The 20,070-nt window shown below is 33.4% G+C and overlaps 1 protein-coding gene across 8 annotated transcripts in view; it reads right to left on the reverse strand.

The window, feature by feature from the left end:
* The window catches only part of aclyb (ATP citrate lyase b), a 111,177-nt gene that overhangs the window by 62,481 nt on the left and 28,626 nt on the right, over positions 1-20,070 (reverse strand). For 4 of the 8 annotated variants that reach the window (XM_087275976.1, XM_087275972.1, XM_087275971.1 and 1 more), the window contains exons 8-13: positions 19,925-20,043; positions 17,620-17,756; positions 12,998-13,059; positions 12,772-12,889; positions 10,784-10,938; positions 9,648-9,738 (exon numbers count right to left, since the gene is read on the reverse strand). Coding sequence is in view for 6 of the 8 variants with exons in the window: in XM_087275972.1 (XP_087132098.1) it covers positions 9,648-9,738; positions 10,784-10,938; positions 12,772-12,889; positions 12,998-13,059; positions 17,620-17,756; positions 19,925-20,043 (682 nt within the window). In the remaining 2 variants the exon portion in view is untranslated. The remainder of the gene's footprint in view (positions 1-9,647; positions 9,739-10,783; positions 10,939-12,771; positions 12,890-12,997; positions 13,060-17,619; positions 17,757-19,924; positions 20,044-20,070) is intronic. The other 4 variants (XM_087275977.1, XM_087275975.1, XM_087275974.1 and 1 more) reach the window with 1 other exon arrangement.

The raw sequence follows: 20,070 nt of genomic DNA on the forward strand, positions 1-20,070 counted from the left end.
ACTGGAACAGTGTCTTTTTTTAAAAGGAGACAAGCGGCAAATCCGGGTTTCACCATTTACAGATGCGAAAAGCTTTCTGGTAAAAAATTTTCCTTACGAACTTATTTCTGTCGCATGTCGCATGCATTGAAATTCACATGCAAGTTCAGCTGCACTTTCATAGAGGAGAAATAAAACAAAACTTTCGCAGCACATTTATAAACAAAACACTGATGACCATGTCTCCAAAAAATTCTTATTCCTGCACTTGTTTTGGCAACAAAACGTGGAGTCTCTCTGCCGTCTAAACACTGTAACAGGTACAAACAGTCTTCGAGGCGAGCATGCATATTAATGAAGTTGCACATTCACAATAGAGCGGGCTACCTGTAAGTCTTTGTCATGAATTAATGCTGCACACTCTGAGACGTCACGATGTACAGGCCGCTACAGACATCCAGTCTCCATGCTGGATTACACGCAAGGATCTAATAGCCGTGACGCAGCTTCAAAAATTCATTTCAAACCAGAAGAACGAATTTGCTCAACATTACGCAAAAACAAACAATTTTCATTTTTTTGTGAAACGTGTCCTAATAGGGTTTAGAGCAGCGTGGAGCACATATATGACAGTCAACATTTCAAAAAATTTGTTTTGGTGTTTCGTGACCCTTTAAAGTTGGAGTAAGTAAATGTTTTAGTGCCTTAAAAAAAGCTGTTAATTGTTTTTAAACCAGCACTAATGAGCAGTGTGCATTTATACAAACTTAACAGCTACCATCTTACACCACTATTTTAAAATGAAACCAAATGCCTTCAGTGTAGTGATTGTGTGTGTTTGTATTTAAGTGTTCATTTTGGTGCAGGAACAAAAGTTTTGTATACAGTAATGGATTTTAAGATAATAAACATAGGATTCATGGGGAATAATCATTCTTGGTATGATACTTTAAAGGAGTGTTTTTAGTAAAGGATTGATTGTTAGTAAACCCTCACAAATTCATTAATTATAAATAGAGTGCAGATACTATGCAGATATTACACTCATTTTACTGTTTCAGTGATTATAAAAGTAATAGTAAATATTCAACAATGTGTCAAGGACCATATAAAGGCAAGTGAAATTATATGAAACCCTGTGAGGATTTAGTCTGTCGAAGCAACCAGTTGGATTTACATTTTACCTTACTTAAACTCAAGTAATTGATTCATAAACAGCTGCCATACTGATGTTTACTGTACTTAAAATGGTAAACACTTTACAGTGACGTATTTACAGTTGACATGAATCTATAAAGTACATAATATTTCATAATGTAAAGTTAAACAAGATTGATTATTTGTTGATTTCTTTTTGGTAACACAAAACTGCATGCAGTTAATAAAGCATTTACTAACATACATAGAAATCATTACTATATGCCTGCCCTAAATAATAACATTTATAAATGTTGATTTGAATAGTTAGTCATTTACTTACTCATTCTGAATTATCTTAAACCACCAACTACTCTTAAATACAAATGGTTAGTAAATAATGATGTTTAAATTGTAAATAATGTTTATCATTATAAATATGTATACAGGGAGTGCAGAATTATTAGGCAAATGAGTATTTTGACCACATCATCCTCTTTATGCATGTTGTCTTACTCCAAGCTGTATAGGCTCGAAAGCCTACTACCAATTAAGAATATTAGGTGATGTGCATCTCTGTTATGAGAAGGGGTGTGGTCTAATGACATCAACACCCTATATCAGGTGTGCATAATTATTAGGCAACTCACTCTGGCCGGTCGAGCCAAGATGGCGGAGAGAGCGGATGTGTTGTGCTTTTGAAGAACGTCCTAAGTTTTGTCACACACAGTTAGAAAAGATTATGTAATACAGTTGCCATAATATTTGGTTACCGCATGTATATAGTTTACAAATAGGATTTTACGAACCTGTTTTTGTTGTTAAGTGCAGATTTCGGAACTCAATATTAACATGGAGACAAACTCAACGAGTGAACTGTGTAACACGGAAGAAATGGAGGTAAATACTGTCAAAGATAAGAGAGTTATCCAAGACACACACTCATACTCCTGTAAAGCGTATAAGGATGGTAATGGGGTGTGTGATTCTAGTCCCAACACACCGGACAAAAAACTCTCAAAGAAAGCACGCAAAGAACAGATACAAGTAAATTCTGATCCTTCTCTGACTGAAATACAGGACAATATAATCCGTGTTATTTCTGCCAAAATCAACGAAAGAGCAGATATTACTGATGAAGCTGTGAAACACAATACGATGCAAATCGAGGGTCTTAAAAAATCGCTGGAATTCTGTCATCAAGAAGTAGTCGATCTGAAAAAAGAAAACGCTACAATGAAGATACGAGTGGAAGAAATGCAAAAGAAAGTCAGTGAAATGGAGCAAAAAGTAAACGATACGGATCGATATAGCCGCCGGTACAATCTTCGGATCTATGGAATGAAGGAAGAGCGGGAGGAAAACGTCAAAGCAAAAGTGGAAACAATTTGCCGTGCAGTAATTCCAGGCAGCGATGGAGAAGAAGTCAGAGTAGCAGTAGACGTGGCTCATCGTATTGGAAGAATAGACAGCGGAGGAAAAAACAAGTTTCCAAGACCTGTGATCGTCAGATTTATGTCTAGATCAGCTAGAGACACTTTCTGGAAGGGCGCCAAGAACAACGAGTTTCTCAAAAGCACGAATCTTCAGGTGAAAGAAGACCTAACAGCTGATGATAGGGCAACGCGTGCTCGTCTGTGGCCGTTTGTTGAACAGGCAAGGAAAAATGGGGAGAAGGCTTATTTAGTAGGTAACAAAGCATTTGTGAATGGAAAAGAAATCAAAGGCTGATCATTTAGTGACTTCAAATGTCATCAAAAGTATAGTCAGAGACTTGAGATATTGGCTGTTCATTTACTTTACATGACTTCTTGAATTACTACTGAAATTAAGAGAAGATGGGTTAATGCACTTATTGTTGATGATAAATGCAACATGTAGCTTCAGTGGGTGACACTTTATGTTCTTGTTAAGAGCACTCAGCATACGTTAATTTGTTAATTGCAATCGATTATTGTTCATGTCAATTTCAATTTTTTCGATTAATGCCAGAGGTATAAGAAACCTGTTGAAGAGGAAATCTTTATTTTTGTTTTGTCAGAGTAAAGGTGCAGATTTTTATTTTATTCAGGAGTCTCATGCTTGTGAAGCAGATGTAAACTTTTGGAGGAGTCAGTGGGGGAATGATGTTTGGTTTTCATTTGGTACTAACCATTCAGCTGGGGTACTCGTATTAAAAGGTCAATTTAAAGGTCAAGTTCTCGGTAAGCAAATAGATACGGAAGGAAGATGGTTAATTTTACATGTTAGTATAGATCTTTCCCAATTTATTATAGTAAATGTTTATGCCACAAATAATAAGCAAAATAATAATCACTTGTTTACAACAATTGAGAGTAAAATTAATCAAATAAGTTCTAAATATCCTTATGCAACAATTATTTGGGGTGGGGATTTTAATACTGTTATGGATGAAGAAGTTGATCGTTGGCCCCCCCAAAAAAATAAAAAAACCTCTGTATTAAAAAGTGTATGTGCGAGAATGGATTTGTTAGATATCTGGAGATATACTTACCCAGATCAAAGAATGTATACTTGGACTAATAATGACCTGACAAAACAGTCACGTATTGATTTCTGGTTAATCTCTGCAATAAATAAAGATGATGTTGAATTAGTGAAAATTGATACTTCAGTATTAACAGATCATAAGGCTATAATGATTAAGATGAACAAAGATGGAAAAAGAACGACCATTTCTAAAACAAACTATTGGAAATTAAATAAAACCTTGTTAGAAAATGAATGCTTTAAAAAGCAGTCCATTGATATTATACAAAAATATTGGAAAAAAGCAAGTATTGTTAAAAAATTTGGTCACAATTGGGAATTAATGAAATTTGAAATAAGAAATATAGCCATAAATATAGGGAAAAATATTGCTAAAGTTAAAAAAGCAAAAGAAAACAATTTAATAGAAGAAATTTTGAAATTAACAAGTAAAAAAAATCTAACAAATGAAGAAATCAAACAACTAACTTCTTTACAGCTACAGTTAGATACAATTTATTTAGACAAAGCCAAAGGTGCCTTTGTAAGAAGTAGACAAAAGTGGATTGAACAAGGAGAAAAAAATACTAAATATTTTTTTAATTTAGAAAAACGTAATAACGAAATGTCTTCTGTAAGTAAACTCATGATTAATAACAGTATATGTGAAAGTAATAAAGAAATTGCTGAGTATGTCACACAATTTTATAAGAATCTATATACTTCAGAACCTTACAATGAAAAAGAAGCTGAACTGTTATTAAGTAAAATATCTGATACAACCAAAATTATACAAGAAGACTTTAAATTACTTTGTGACCAAGAAATTAATTTACAAGAGATAAATAAATGTATTTCGGGATTGAAGGATAATAAATCTCCAGGAAACGATGGATTGACTAGTGAATTTTACAAAATGTTTATAACACAGTTATCTCCTTTTTTAGTTGCAATGTTTAAAGAATCCATTATTTGTGGGGAACTACCAGCAACTCTTAAACAAGGTCTTATAACAATAATCCCTAAACCCAATAAGGATAAACTTTATATTGATAACTGGAGACCGATTACTCTTCTGAATAACGATGCAAAACTTTTTGCTCTTGTTTTTGCAAGAAGATTAAAAAAGGGTCTGGATGAGATTATTGAAGAAGAGCAATCTGGTTTTATGACCGGAAGACATATAAGTAATAATATTAGGTTAATTTTAGATATGATTGATTATAATTATTATATACCAAATGACTCTTTTATTTTATTTATAGACTTTTATAAAGCATTTGATACTGTAAGTCATGAGTTTCTGTTTAGATGCATTAAACATTTTGGTTTTGGTGAATACTTTGAAAAAGCTGTTAGAACTATTTACAATGGATGCAATAGCTCAGTTAAATTATCTGCAGGTACAAGTGGTAGATTTGAGATTAATCGAGGTATACAACAGGGTAGCCCTTTATCTCCATTTTTGTTTTTATTAGTCACACAAATTATGGCCCTATATATTAAAAAAGCAGATTTTGAAGGTATACATGTATTTGGAAAGGAATTTAAATTATCCCAACTAGCAGATGATACTACTATTTTTCTTAAAAATAATTTAGAAATATTAAAAGCAGTTAACTGTGTAAAAGAATTTTCCTTAGTTTCAGGTCTTAAAATGAATATTAATAAATCTGTGTTACTTCCAATTAAATCATGCAATTTGACAGAATTACATAGTATCCCTATTAAAGATACAGTTAAATATTTAGGGGTTGTCATTCATAAAGAAGAAAATGAACGCAATAAGCTTAATTTTCAACCCATAATAAATAAAACTAAGACTAGATTTAATATATGGCTTCAAAGAGATTTATCCCTGAATGGTAGGGCTTTACTGTCCAAAGCAGAAGGTATATCAAGATCTGTCTATGTGTCTTTAGCTCTAGAGATGCCATCAAATGTATATAAAGAATTAGACAAAGTACTATTTAATTTTTTATGGAGAAATAGACATCACTATTTAAGAAAGGAAATTATGTGTAAACAAAAATGCAATGGTGGGTTATCTGTATTAAGTTTTGAAACTTTAAACAATACATTCAAAATTAATTGGTTAATTAAATTCATGAAAGAAAAGGACAGTATGTGGTATACTTTTCCAAAACATATATTTGACATGATTGGGGGTATAGAATTTCTGTTGAGTTGTGATTTTAAAATTGACAAACTTCCAGTGAAATTAGCTAAATTTCACAAACAAGCTTTATTAGCGTGGATGCTGGTATTTAAACACAATTTTTCTCCAAACAAATATATTATATGGAATAATAGATGTATCCAATATAAAAATAAATCTCTCTTCTTCCAAAAATGGTATGAAAATGATATTGTATTAGTTAGACAACTTCTTAATTTAAACGGTAATTTGTTATCTTACAGTGAATTTTTAGATAAATTTGGTTTTCCAGTTACTCCAAAAGAGTATGCTATTGTATTTGATGCCATATCTCAACAGCTTCTTCATTTTATAAGAGCGTATGGAAATAGATCTTTTGAAGGAAAATATGTTAAAGAAAACCTTTTTTTAGGAGATATTGATATTATTAAACAAAGTTATACTAATAAATATATTAGAAATCTTATAACAGGTGATACAGTTGTATATAATAATTTAAAATGGACCAATGTATTCATAAATATAAATTGGAAAAAAGCTTGGCGTTCTTGTGAAATATATTGTATAAATAACAAAGTAAAAGAAGTTACATTTAAAATTTTACATAGTATATATCCAGTTAAAGAGGTTTTGGAGAGATTTAATTTGGATATCGATTATTTCTGTGATTTTTGTTGTATGGAAAAGGAATCTATTGTCCACATGTTTTGTGATTGTATATATACAAGGATTTTCTGGGTGGATGTGGAAAATTTTCTAAGAAGGAAAACAAATATTGTGTTTAAGTTAAAAAAATTTGATATTTGCATTTATTATTTTAATACATGTAAAAAAATTACCTTTCTGGTACAACTTTTTATTATTTTGGGAAAGTTTCATATACATAAAAAAAAATGGACTGGATCAAAGCCAAATTTTGTTCACTTTCTTCAAGAGACTAAGGACTACTGCACAAGTTTGGAAAACATTGTTAATAACAAAGCAAAGAAGACTTGTAATATTTTTAAGGAATATAAGATTTTCATTTACTGAATGTTTTTTATTTATTTTTTTATTTTATATATATTAATATACACTCTGGCATGTATTTTGTTCTGTATAGTATTGTATAGTTATGTACTTGTTAATTAAAAAAAAAAAAAAAAAAAAAAAAAAAAAAAAAAAAAAAAATTATTAGGCAACTTCCTTTACCTTTGGCAAAATGGGTCAAAAGAAGGACTTGACAGGCTCAGAAAAGTAAAAAATAGTGAGATATCTTGCAGAGGGATGCAGTACTCTTAAAATTGCAAAGCTTCTGAATCGTGATCATCGAACAATCAAACGTTTCATTCAAAATAGTCAACAGTGTCGCAAAAAGCGTGTGGAAAAACCAAGGCGCAAAATAACTGCCCATGAACTGAGAAAAGTCAAGCGTGCAGCGGCCAGATGCCACTTGCCACCAATTTGGCCATATTTCAGAGCTGCAACATCACTGGAGTGCCCAAAAGCACAAGGTGTGCAATACTCAAGAGACATGGCCAAAGTAGGAAAGGCTGAAAGACGACCACCACTGAACAAGACACACAAGCTGAAACATCAAGACTGGGCTGAGAAATATCTCAAGACTGATTTTTCTAAGGTTTTATGGACAGATGAGTCTTGATGGGCCAGATGGATGGGCCCGTGGCTGGATTGCTAAAGGGCAGAGAGCTCCAGTCTGACTCAGACACCAGCAAGGTGGAGGTGGAGTACTGGTTTGGGCTGGTATCATCAAAGATGGGCTTGTGGGGCCTTTTCGGGTTGAGGATGGAGTCAAGCTCAACTCCCAGTCCTACTGCCAGTTTCTGGAAGACACCTTCTTCAAGCAGTGGTACAGGAAGAAGTCTGCATCCTTCAAGAAAAACATGATTTTCATGCAGGACAATGCTCCATTACACGCGTCCAAGTACTCCACAGCGTGGGTGCCGAGAAAGGGTATAAAAGAAGAAAAAATAATGACATGGCCTCCTTGTTCACCTGATCTGATCCTCATTGAGAACCTGTGGTCCATCATCAAATGTGAGATTTACAAAGAGGGAAAACAGTACACCTCTCTGAACAGTGTCTGGGAGGCTGTGGTTGCTGCTGCACGCAATGTTGATGGTGAACAGATCAGAACACTGACAGAATCCATGAATGGAAGGCTTTTGAGTGTCCTTGCAAAGAAAGGTGCTATATTGGTCACTGATTAGTTTTTGTTTTGTTTTTGAATGTCAGAAATGTATATTTGTGAATGTGGAGATGTTATATTGGTTTCACTGGTAAAAATAAATAATTGAAATGGGTATATAATTGTTTTTTGTTAAGTTGCCTAATAATTATGCACAGTAATAGTCACCTGCACACACAGATATCCCCCTAAAATTGCTAAAACTAAAAACAAACTAAAAACTACTTCTAAAAATATTCAGCTTTGATATTAATGAGTTTTTTGGGTTCATTGAGAACATTGTTGTTGTTCAATAATAAAACGATTCCTCAAAAATACAACTTGCCTAATAATTCTGCACTCCCTGTAAGTCAAGAATGCAACATTTGTAGCTGCAGATAAAAACTGCTTACTAAATCATATTAATGTAGAGTTAATGCCTAACAAATAATTAATTCAACATTTGCTAATGCTCAATAAATGATTAAAATGTGTAGGTATTATAAAGTGTTATCCTGTTTTTTATTAACTGACATAGCTTTGTATTTCAAATATACATTTTATCTATTTACACAGCACACTGGCATAAACAATTTAATCTTTCAGTAAAAGTTGATAGTTGATCTCATCCCAGTAATAGACTGGGATGAATGGAAATATTTTGTTGTTCAAAAATGAAAAAGACCAAAATCTGACCACAAATGAAAGAAACTCTGCAGAGTTGCACTAAACTGAACCATAATAAAAATGCTATTTACATGCTTTACATGTAGAACATTCTACCGCCTTTTACAAAAAGATCCTGGAGAGTGTGATGTGTTATTACATACAGTGGGGAGTCTGTAGAAATATAGCTTTCTTAAAATATGATTTGACTGCACTGATTTGTCCAATGATAAAGTTATTTAGGCTTGCCTATAAATAATAATAATAAAACCTCAAATCTTAATTATGTATGATTAATCTATGCTTATTTATGCAGTTAAGCTTACACATTTTACTAAGCCCACCTATAACTGAACTACAGTTAAAGAATAAATGCAAAATTCAAAATTAATGCAAAGTAACTGGTGAAGGCAACCCAGTCTCATTCTGAAAACGTACCTCTATATACATTTCTTGAGACCGTGAAATACATCCCAGGAGGTACTTATTTTGCAGTGTTTGTTTTCGCGTATCCACTAGAGGCCGCTGTGTACACTTTTTAAGATCTCAAATATCTCTTGCGAGTGCCATTCGCCCTTGCTGTTCTCGCATAAACCCATCAGAGGCTGCTGTTGACTGACTGTTTGACTGATTGACTAACTGAATGACTAATCGACTGCCCCACCCTTCTCCTTCCCCAAACCCCACCAATTTTATTAATTGACCCGCCCACCCACTTGCCTAAACCCAACCAACAACTTTCAAAAGCAATCCAGAAAATGACCTCGTCTAATTTTTACCACGTTTTCAGATTTTACCACAGTCTCACCCTAATACTCATTTATCATACGAAAGTAATCTGTCAGCTGGTAAGTGCAAAAAGGAATGGTGTCATACTGCCCTGTAGCGTTTGTTTAATAAAACGAAATGCAGCCATACATTTGGCTACATAATTTGCGGTCTCCAGAAACGTATATACTGTAGGACTATGTTTTCAGAATGAGCCTATGTTGCAACGAGTGAAAATGAAGTTGCTTTGGTGGTTTTATACATCAACTGAGCTTTAAATACCTGGTGGAGCACCTGTTGTGGGTGTGATGGCATCTGTGACACTACAGGTGTTGTGTTCAGACAATGAAGTATTTCTAGTTATTGGTGGTGTCTGAAAAAACAAAAAGGAATAGTTTACTTTTGAAGCACTGCTCAAACATAGGTCACTTTGAAAATGACTGTATTCTGTCTGTTTAACTGAATTGCAAATACAGTATGTCTACTGGAAAGACTTACACACCAAAATAATGACAGCATCTGACCACTTATCCTTTTATAAGTTACTTTAAGTTGATGCTGTTTGCATCTGGTATTAGGATGTGTTTTCATTGATCTGATCAAAAGTGGATAACATTGTAAACAGGTGTGAACACGGTCAAAAAAGTTTACCACAAAAAATAGAAAATAATAGAAGATTAAATCACGCTGTATAGTTTTTTCTTTGTCACCCTTCATGTTCATATACACTCTGCTACCTTAATAGAATTCCTCAATATCACTTAACTGATAAAAAAAAGTTAAGAAATGAGAACAATTCCACATTCTAAAATGCTTATTTGAGTTATTCTTTTACAAAAAAATCTATATTTGACTACAAATAATTTTTATGGTAAATGCAGACTTTGTTCAATCTCTTCATTTCTTTCATGAAATATAGGTTTGTGAAATACAGGATGATACCTCTCATATAAAATGATTAATGTTCTGTTAATACATAGAGGGAAGCATTTTTGGTCAACAAAATTGTAAATGAAGGGTCATTCTGAGTGATAGAAACATCTGATCCACTAATTAAATGTATTTTACAGTATTTGTAAAAACAATCTCATTAATTTAGATTTTCTAAAATATGAGTGTAAATGTAGACGATAATCTATATAAATATTGTATAAATGCAGCATTAGGAATTCACAGAAAATAAAGAATTATATTATACACTTACATCTACATAGTTAAAAATTTAATTGATTGCAGTGATTTTCTTTTTTCATTCTGGCTAAGAGGTTTACTGTTAAAATGTTAATTAAAAATATTAACTAATTAAATTATTTTTAAAGAAAGCTAGAAAAATTAAAGAAATCAAATTAAACTAAAGACTATTAGGTTGAAAGATCAAAAAAGGCCTAAATATACAGACTAAATATGAAAACACTTACAGCAGCACTAACACTGCTATTCAACAGGAAACTGGCAGTGTGTGCTGCCACTGGAGGCTGATTGGGAATTGGCCGATGACCCAGTGCCATGCCAACAATGGCAGTCATGTGTGTTTCTGTGCCAAAGACATGAATGGGAATACCAGTAGTCTTTCCTATTGCAACAAAAAGGAAACAAAGTAACAAAAAGATTAGATAAGATTATTTGAGTGTGATATGTAATTGCTTCCATGCAAGCATAGTAACACATATCCTTTTCGGCATGTGAAAATTATACCTTAAAACCATACACTCAAGTTGTAAATTTAACATTTGCCCTGAGCCAAATGAGATTTAAAACCATCATTGTCAAGAATAAGAAATAGTGTTACCTGCCAGTTGGATATCAATATATCCCAAAGACTGCACTATAATTACACAAAACATGCAAATCTGTGCAGCACTGTTGTCTTATATAATATACCTTGATATATGCACACTCACCAGCCAGTTTATTATTTACAACTGTCCAACTTTTTTAACGTAAATTTCTAAACAGCCAATTACATGGCAGCATCTCAATGAGTTTAGCGATGTAGACACGTTCAAGACCATCTGCTGCAGTTCAAACCGAGCATCAGAATGGGAAAGAAAGGTGATTTAAGTGACTTTGAACATTAACGTGGCATGTTTGGTGGTGCCAGACGGACTGGTCTGAGTATTTCAGAGACTGTTGGTCTACTAGGATTTTTATGCACAACCTTCACTAAGGTTTCCAGAGAATGGCCTGAAAAAGAGAAAATATCCATTGAGTGGCATTTCTATGGGTGCAAATGCCTTGTTGGTGCCAGAGGTCAGAAGAGAATAGCCAGACTGCTTCCAGAAAGGAACCACTCATTACAATTGAGGTATACAAAAGAGCATCTCTGAATGCACAACACGTCAAACCTTGAGGTGGATGGGCTACAGCAGCAGAAAACCACACCGGGGGCCACTCTTGTTAGCTAAAAACAGAAAACTGAGACTACAATAGAAGACTGGAAAAACGTTGCCTGGTCTGATGATTCTCGAATTTTGTTACTGACCATGACCATACCTTTATGATCACAGTGTACCCATATTCTGATGGGTACAGCAGGATAATGCACCATGTCATAAAGTGCGAATCATTTCAGACTGGTTTCTTGAACATGACAATGATGTAATAAATGTGGCCGGTGAGTGTGTACTGTATCTCCAACCACCCTCCCATTTTGTTATTTCCAACAGAAAACTCTTGTAATTCATATGATACCACCCCCCACCCCCCAGTTGACTCGTCAGCCTAATCAACATTCTATTAACATTTTGTTTCTCCCTTATATATTATTTTAATTACACATAACAATTAAAATAAACAAATAATTATTTTATTCACTTCTTCAATAATACGTCTTTATTGATTTATTTATTTTAATTAAACAAACTGCAGAACACATTTAATACTACAAATAAGAAAAAGATGGTAGGTTCAAGTTTATTAAAATTTGAGCAATATGAGCATTATTTTGATTATAATAATGTATTTATTATAATGAGTATTATTAATTTGATACCGATACATACAAATTACAAGCAATAATCGATTTTCCTGATACAATATTGCCAAAGAAAATCAATAAGCTGTTTTTGTGTCAATATTCATACAACCTATATACTGAATGTGATATGGTGTGGGTTAAAGAAAAGTGTTTAAAATAAATTAAATAAAGGTGGCAAAACCAAAGCTCTATAAATATTAATTTGTTAACCTAAAAAAGCTATCACAAAGCATGTGACGTTTTGAGCATGCCAGCTCTACTGATGGTGAGCTTTGGTGTTGCATCCCTTATGAATATTTGTTATTTGGCTGAGCACACATTTAGATTGAAGTGTGTGCACTGCATTGAGCATTTTTTCATTAAACTAAATTTAATATCAAAATATCATTTTAATGTGCACCGAAAAAAACTTGAAACAAAAATACTTACCAACTTCCCCCATCACTCTCAATCCTTCCTGGTAGTTTGGACCTCCTCGTCGCACAAAGATAGTAACCTCATGTTCTTTTAGAGGCTCCTGGTAGTCTTTGATAGCTCTCACAATACCCTGATGAGTTTGATGAAGCAAACATGGTGTAAAGAAAAATGATGTGCTATAAAACTTGTGAATATGTCAATACTCTATCAATATCTAGATCAAGCCGTATAGTCTAACCTTAAAAGTTGCTGCTACATTTGTGAAGTTAGCAATACTGCCACCAATGATCAACACCTTTCCTGTAGAGAAAAGATTGAACTGGAGTAAAATTCAGCACTATTACTCCCTGAATATAATAACTTGCAAAGTCAATTCAAGATTATGAATTAGTTTGTCAGGAAGAGAAATTTGTAAAAAATTAATTCAAAATAATCCAGACAACATTAGCAACAACAAATAATCCTTCTTAGCCAAATATTCAGAGGGTCCAACAAACATATTAACTAATTATTCTCCATTTATTTTTGCTTCTACCTGGTGATACCCATCATACCTAAAAATTAAACCAACTCCTGAAATTTAGAGGATTTCTCATTAAAGGAATAGTTCACCCAAAAATGATAATTCTGTCATCATTTACTCACCCGACTTTTTTCTTCTGTTAAACACAAAGGAAGATATTTTGAAGAAAGATGGAAATCCATAAACATTGTTATCTATAGTAACTGTTTTTCCGTTAGAACAGTAGTTACAATAGTTACAGGTTTTCAGCTTTCTTCAAAAATATCTTCTTTTGTGTTTAAGAGAATAAAGAAACATAAACCTCATAAAGCTGTAAAGTTTAGAGTAAAGGTGTAAAGAGGGAGTAAATTTTTGATATTTCTATATTTTTAAGGCTATCATTTTTAATCATAATTACTTATGAAGTCTTTACTCCAATGTGTGAGAAAAATACAACCCCAAATCAAAAAAAGTTGGGCCAGTATGGTAAAGAAAGTACTGATTACTTAATGTACTTTGACTTGTTTGTCATTGCAGACAATGTAATAAACATTATTTAATGCGTTCCTCATTGTTTAATTTTTTCAAAATAAAAACTTATTCCAATTTTGGTTCTTGCAACACTTTTCAAAAAACGTTAGGACTGGAGCAATTTAGGGCTAGTATTCAGTTAAATTGGTCAAATAATGATGTAATTTGAACCAGGTGATGTCAACAAGTGATTATGATTTAGTACAAAAATAGCATCCAAAAAAGGTATTTTAGGAGCACAGATGGGCTGAGGATCACCAATTTGACAACAAATATGTGAGAAAATTATTGAAACGTTTAAAAACAATGTCTCTCAAAAAAAGATAGGAAGACATTTGGATATTTCATCTTCAACAGTACGTATAATTAAACAATTTAAGGAATCTGGAGGAATTTCAGTGTGTAAAGCACAAGCCTAAGCTGAATTACCATGATCTCCAATCCCTCAGGCAGCACTGCATCAAGAATCGCTATTCATCTATAAGCGATATCACCACATGTGCTCAGGACAACTTTGGTAAACCTTTGTTAAGTATGTAACGAATATGGCCGACCAGACACATAAATATTTTGAATTTTATTCCACAACCAGCCAACTTTGCCCAGAGAAGGCTCGAAACCTGATTCCAAGGTATTTACGACCCAAAGGAATGTCCCGATTTCTGTCCCGATTTGCATATTTACGACCCAAAGGAATGTGCCATGAGGCATTAAACACAGGAACGACTTAGAAAGAACTCTTTAAACTGCTTGTTTAACATTAACATTTTCATATAAAGTTTACTCTCTTTATGTTTAATCATATGTTTTGCAAAGTTTCCCTTTCTCTTGTATTAATATTTTTGGTTTTAATACCCTTGCATATAATGTTTAACTGTACCTAGGCTAAACATCCTCTTATACTGTTCAAGTTTGGACTTTTTGAAAAGCTTACTTGCTGTACAAATCGATCGTTGACATTTTATTTTAATACGAGTGCAACATATTAACGTTTTAGGAGACTTTAACATTTCTGTCCCGATTTGCATAAAATTTAAAGAGCAAAATCAACCACGTGCTCAAAAACAGGAGCTCGGACATCACGAACAGACCGCAAGTATCACCTTTCTACCTACATCTTAACTGGTATGAACTAAAATTCAACCCTAAAGAGACAATAGAAGGGTTATATTGAATTTGATTACGTTAGGTTGCTTGGTTTGTTCTTACAAACTCAGAGGTTCTCCCATCATTACATCTTCTCAACCTCTTCATGTTTGTTACTCTTGCCTATGCTTGTATGAATGTGTATTTGTGTTAGGTGTTAGTTTCTGTTAGATTAGTCAATAAAGTTTAATTTTGTATAAAGAAAGGTGCCTGTGTATATTAATGAATCTAATGTCTTGAACTTTGATCTTGCTACCCTGCTCAAATTTTATGTTGATAGCATCGCTGAACGAATCGTTTGTTCGGATCAAAAGAGTCGATTCATTTGAAGCCCCGTTCAAATGAATCTTCCTCCCGCTAAGCTATTCCGCTATATAATGTTCCAGAAGGTACACGAGCATTGAAATCTAAATCATAACTCGCAAAATTATAACGGCGGGAAAGGCGTGGGAAGAATAACCTTGAGCTAATTTACTACAGTAATAATGGTGTAGATATGCGAGCACTTTAATCTACAGTATAATTTGTCACAATTTAATCAACAGTATAATTTGTGTGGATATGCGTGCAAGTTAATCTATATTATTATTATGATGTGCTACCTGTTTATTTGTGGAGAGTAAACAAAGCATGAAATATGTAATTTTTACAAGTACCACAATATGTAGTTACAGTACATCCACAAATGGCAGTAAATACTTTACAGTGCCAAAAGTGCTAGAAGCACGTTAACTTTACTGGGCTTGCAGGTATCTGGGATGGACAATCACACAGTATTTTTTGGGAGAAATGGATACCATGTGCTCTGGACCAATGAAGGAAAGAACTCTCCAGACTGTTACCAGCAACAAGTCAAAAAACCCAGATTCTGTCATGGTATGGGTTTGTGTCAGTGCCCTTGACAAAAGTAACCTGCACTTCTGTAATGGTACCTTTAATGCTGAAATTTACAGGAATTTTTTAAGCAAAATATGCAGCCTTTATTTCCAGGGACGCCCATGCATATTTAAACAAGCCAATGCAAAACCACATTCTGCACACATTACAAAGTGCTTATTATGGAGGAAGGGTATACATATACTTCACTGGCCTGCCTGCAGTCCCAATCAGACTCCAAAAGAGAATGTGTGGTGCATTTAGAATTGCAAAACGTGACAACGAAGACCCCGTACTGTTGCCCACCTTAAGACTTGTTTGCAGGAGGAATGGGACAAAATTACACTAGAAACACTCCATCATTTGGCGTCATCAGTCCCTAAACATATTTTAATTGTTGTGAAAAGGAATGGCAACAATACAAAGAGGTAAATCCTTTACTGTTCTGTTTACTTTTCTTGAAATGTGTTGCCAAAACCAAAATTGGAATCCGTATTTAAAAAAAGAATAAAAAATCATGAGGAACACATGAAATGATGCATTGTTGTATTGTCTGCAAAGAAACACAGGTCAAAGTAAATTTAGAAATCTTTTTTTTTTCTTTTTTAATTGCGATTTTTATACAGTCCTAAAATTTTCTGATTTGGGGTTGTATATACAGTTGAAACCAGAAGTTTACATACACTGTATAAAAATGCACTATTTTAAAAAGTCAAATGTTAATGTGACTAAACTTTTTCTCTTTTAGGTAAGTTAAGATCATCAAATTTGTTTCTGTTATGCTCAATAGCATAATAATGAGATATTTTTAAAGAAATTGTTTACATACAATACGATTATTATGTCTCTGAAAAAGCTCAGATGATGGTGTCAAGGTTTTGGAAGTTTCTGACTGGCTAATTGACAACATTTGAGTTAACTGAAGGCACAACTGTAGATTAGTATTTAAGGAAAACCTCAAACACACTGCTTCCTTGTGTAAAAACATGGGAAAACCAACAAGCCAGAATCAACAAAAAAGCCAGATTACAATTTGCAAAATTACACTAGGAGACATGTTCTGTGGTCTGATGGAACTAAGATTATACTGTTTGTCCATAATGACAAGTGTTACATTTGGAGGACAAAGTGGAAAGCTTACAAGCCTAGGAACACCATCCCAACTGTAAAGTATGAGGGCGGCAGCATTATGTTGTGGGGCTGTTTTGTTGCAGGAGGGACTGGTCCACTTCACAGCATAGATGGCATCATGAAGAAAGAACATTATATAAAAATAATGAAGCAACATCTCAAGACATCAGCCAGGAAATTAAAACTTGGCCCCAAATGAGTCTTCCAAACAGACCATAATTTGGCAGTAAGCATACTGCCAAATTAGTTAAAACATGCTTTAAGGACAACAGAGTGAATCTTTTGTAGTGGCCACCACAAAGCCCTGACCTCAATCCTATAGAAAATTTGTGAGCATAGTTGAAAAAACTTGTGTGGGCAAGACAGCCCACAAAACTGACTTAAACCAATTCTGTCAGGAGGTAAGGGCCAAAATTACTTCAAACTATTGTGAGAAGCTTGTGGAAGCATATCCAAAACATTTGACCAAAGTTTAATTAAAATAATACAGTTTAAAAGCAAAGCTAAAAAAAAAAAAAAAACAAGAAAATGTATGAAAACTTTTGACTGTTTATAAATTGATAAAAAAAATATTTATGTTCCTTATTTTAGACTGCATGTAAACTTCTGGTTTATATTCTATGTATATTTGTAATATGATGTGACAGTCTAGAATATAAAAGAATTAATCTTACCATCAGAGTGTTTTTCTCGGGTCATTAGTAAAAGGATAGTCTTGGCATAATCATACATCTGCTGCTCGCTGGGAGATCCAGAGTATTCACCATAGTTGGCCAACTCATCTACTCCACCCAGATCACATATAGTGTCACTAGAACAAATATAACAAGGTCACGTTTGTTTTCTGTTCTGTTTATGTTCGCAGATCAACGTAGTATGAAAATTAAATCAGTTCACAAAATTAGATGATTTTGTCGTTTTGTGCTAGTATTTGAAATAAATACATTATGATTAAACAAATAAAGATTGACCAGTTTACAAAAATAAACATATTCATAAATAAACAGAATGAGATGAGATGTATGAAGGAGTTTTCACAAAAAATAAATTTAAATAAGACTTAAAAAAAAAAACTATTTACATACAGTTGAAGTCAGAATTATTAGCCCTCCTTTGAGTTTTTTTTTTTCCTTTTTGAATATTTCCTAAACGATGACAAACAGAGCAAGGGAATTTTCACAGTATGTCTGATAACATTTTTTCTTCTGGAGAAAGCTTTATTTTTTTATTTTGGCAAGAATAAAAGCAGTTTAAAATTTTTTAAAAACCATTTTAGGGACAAAATTATTAGCCCCTTTAAGCTATTTTTTTTCGATTGTCTACAGAACAAATCATCATTATACAATGACTTGCCTAATTACCTAACCTGCCTAGTTAACCTTATTAACCTAGTTAAGCCTTTAAATGTCACTTTAAGCTGTATAGAAGTGTCTTGAAAAAGATCTAGTACAATATTATTTACTGTCATCATGGCAAAGATAAAAAAAAATCAGTTATTAATAATAAGTTATTAAAACTATTATGTTTAGAAAGGAGTTTAAAAATCTTCTCTCCATTAAACAGAAATTGGGGAAAAAATTAAACAGGATGGCAAATTATTCTGACTTCAACTGTATGTTTTCTTTTGCCACAAACATAAATTTTTCTGGCATTATTTGTGAATTGCTTAGTTCATATTGGTGGATCTCTTCCTGCCCTGTTGTGGATTTCTGAACACGTGTATTTTAAAACTTTTGGGAAATCTGTCAAGATGCATAAAACCCACAAACACTCAATGCACCATCTGATTTGGCCAGATTTAGATCAAGTTCAGCAAACCAATCACAGCATGTTCTAATTCTGATCAATCAGTATTTATCTTTTAATGAGGGTGGGGACAGTCAAAGAACTCACATCATTGTAACTAATTTACAGTGACCGGGAGTGTTTGCTCTGTTTTTCTTGTAATGGCAATGGGAAGTTCATTCTGAAACTCCTTTAAAATTCATTCATGTTTTATTATGCCTTTCTATACTATAAAATACCCACACTTATCTTATGTTAACTATGCCCAAATTAAAAAAAGTTGGGACAGTATGGAAAACACAAATAAAAAAGCAAGTAGTCATTTCAAAATTTACTTTGTCTTGTATTTCATTGAAGACAATACAACAAGCATTATTTAATGTGGGCCTCATGTTTTTTTTTTTTCAAAATAAAAAAACTGATTTGAATATTGGTTCTTGCAATACATTTTTAAAAAGTTGGAACTGGAGCAATTTAGGGCTAGTAATCAGGTAAATTGTTTTAATAATAATGTGATTTGTAACAAGTGATGTTAACAGGTGATTGTAATTATGATATGGTACATAAGGAGCATCCAAGAAAGGTCTAGTCTTTTTCTCAGCAAAGATAGGCCGAGTATCATCAGTTTGCCAACAAATACGTGAGAATATTATTGAAAAGTTTGAAAACAATGTTCCTCAAAGGAAAATAGGAAGATATTTTAGATATTTCACCTTTAACAGTGCATAGCATAATTAAAAAAAATCCTGAAGAATTTCAGTGCTTTAAGGGCAAAAAGCACAAGCCTAAGCTGAACTACCGTGATATCCGAGGCCGGCGGCACTGCATCATGAATCGTCAATTATTTATAAACGATAATCGCCACATGAGTTGAGAACTACTTTAGCAAACCTTTGTCAAGTACCACAATACATATTTGCATCCAGAAATGTCAGTGAAAACTGTACTGTGCCAAAATGTAGCCCTATTTGAACAGTGTAGAAAAGTGCCGTCGACTTCTCTGGGCTTGAAGGCATCTGAGTATTTCAGCTATTTTTTTGGAAGAAATGTAAGACTTGTGTTTCAGACCGAATAGGAAAAGGATAATTTACAAGTCAAAGTAAATTTGGAAATCACTACTTTTTTTTTTTATTTGCGTTTTCTATACAGTCCCAACTTTTTCTGACTTGGGCTTGTATAAGAATTCTGGCAAACCTGTACACCACAGATGCACCACCGCCAGCCACCATGGTCCAGATGCGTCCACTGGGGTTCAGCACAGTGAGTTTCAGACTAGCACCACTCTTAGAATCCAGATCTGCAATGTATGCTTCCTGGACAAAATCACAACATTATGAGAC

Source organism: Danio rerio, chromosome 12 (assembly GCF_052040795.2).
Source record: "Danio rerio strain M-AB ecotype USA chromosome 12, GRCz13ab, whole genome shotgun sequence".
Taxonomy (NCBI): domain Eukaryota; kingdom Metazoa; phylum Chordata; class Actinopteri; order Cypriniformes; family Danionidae; genus Danio; species Danio rerio.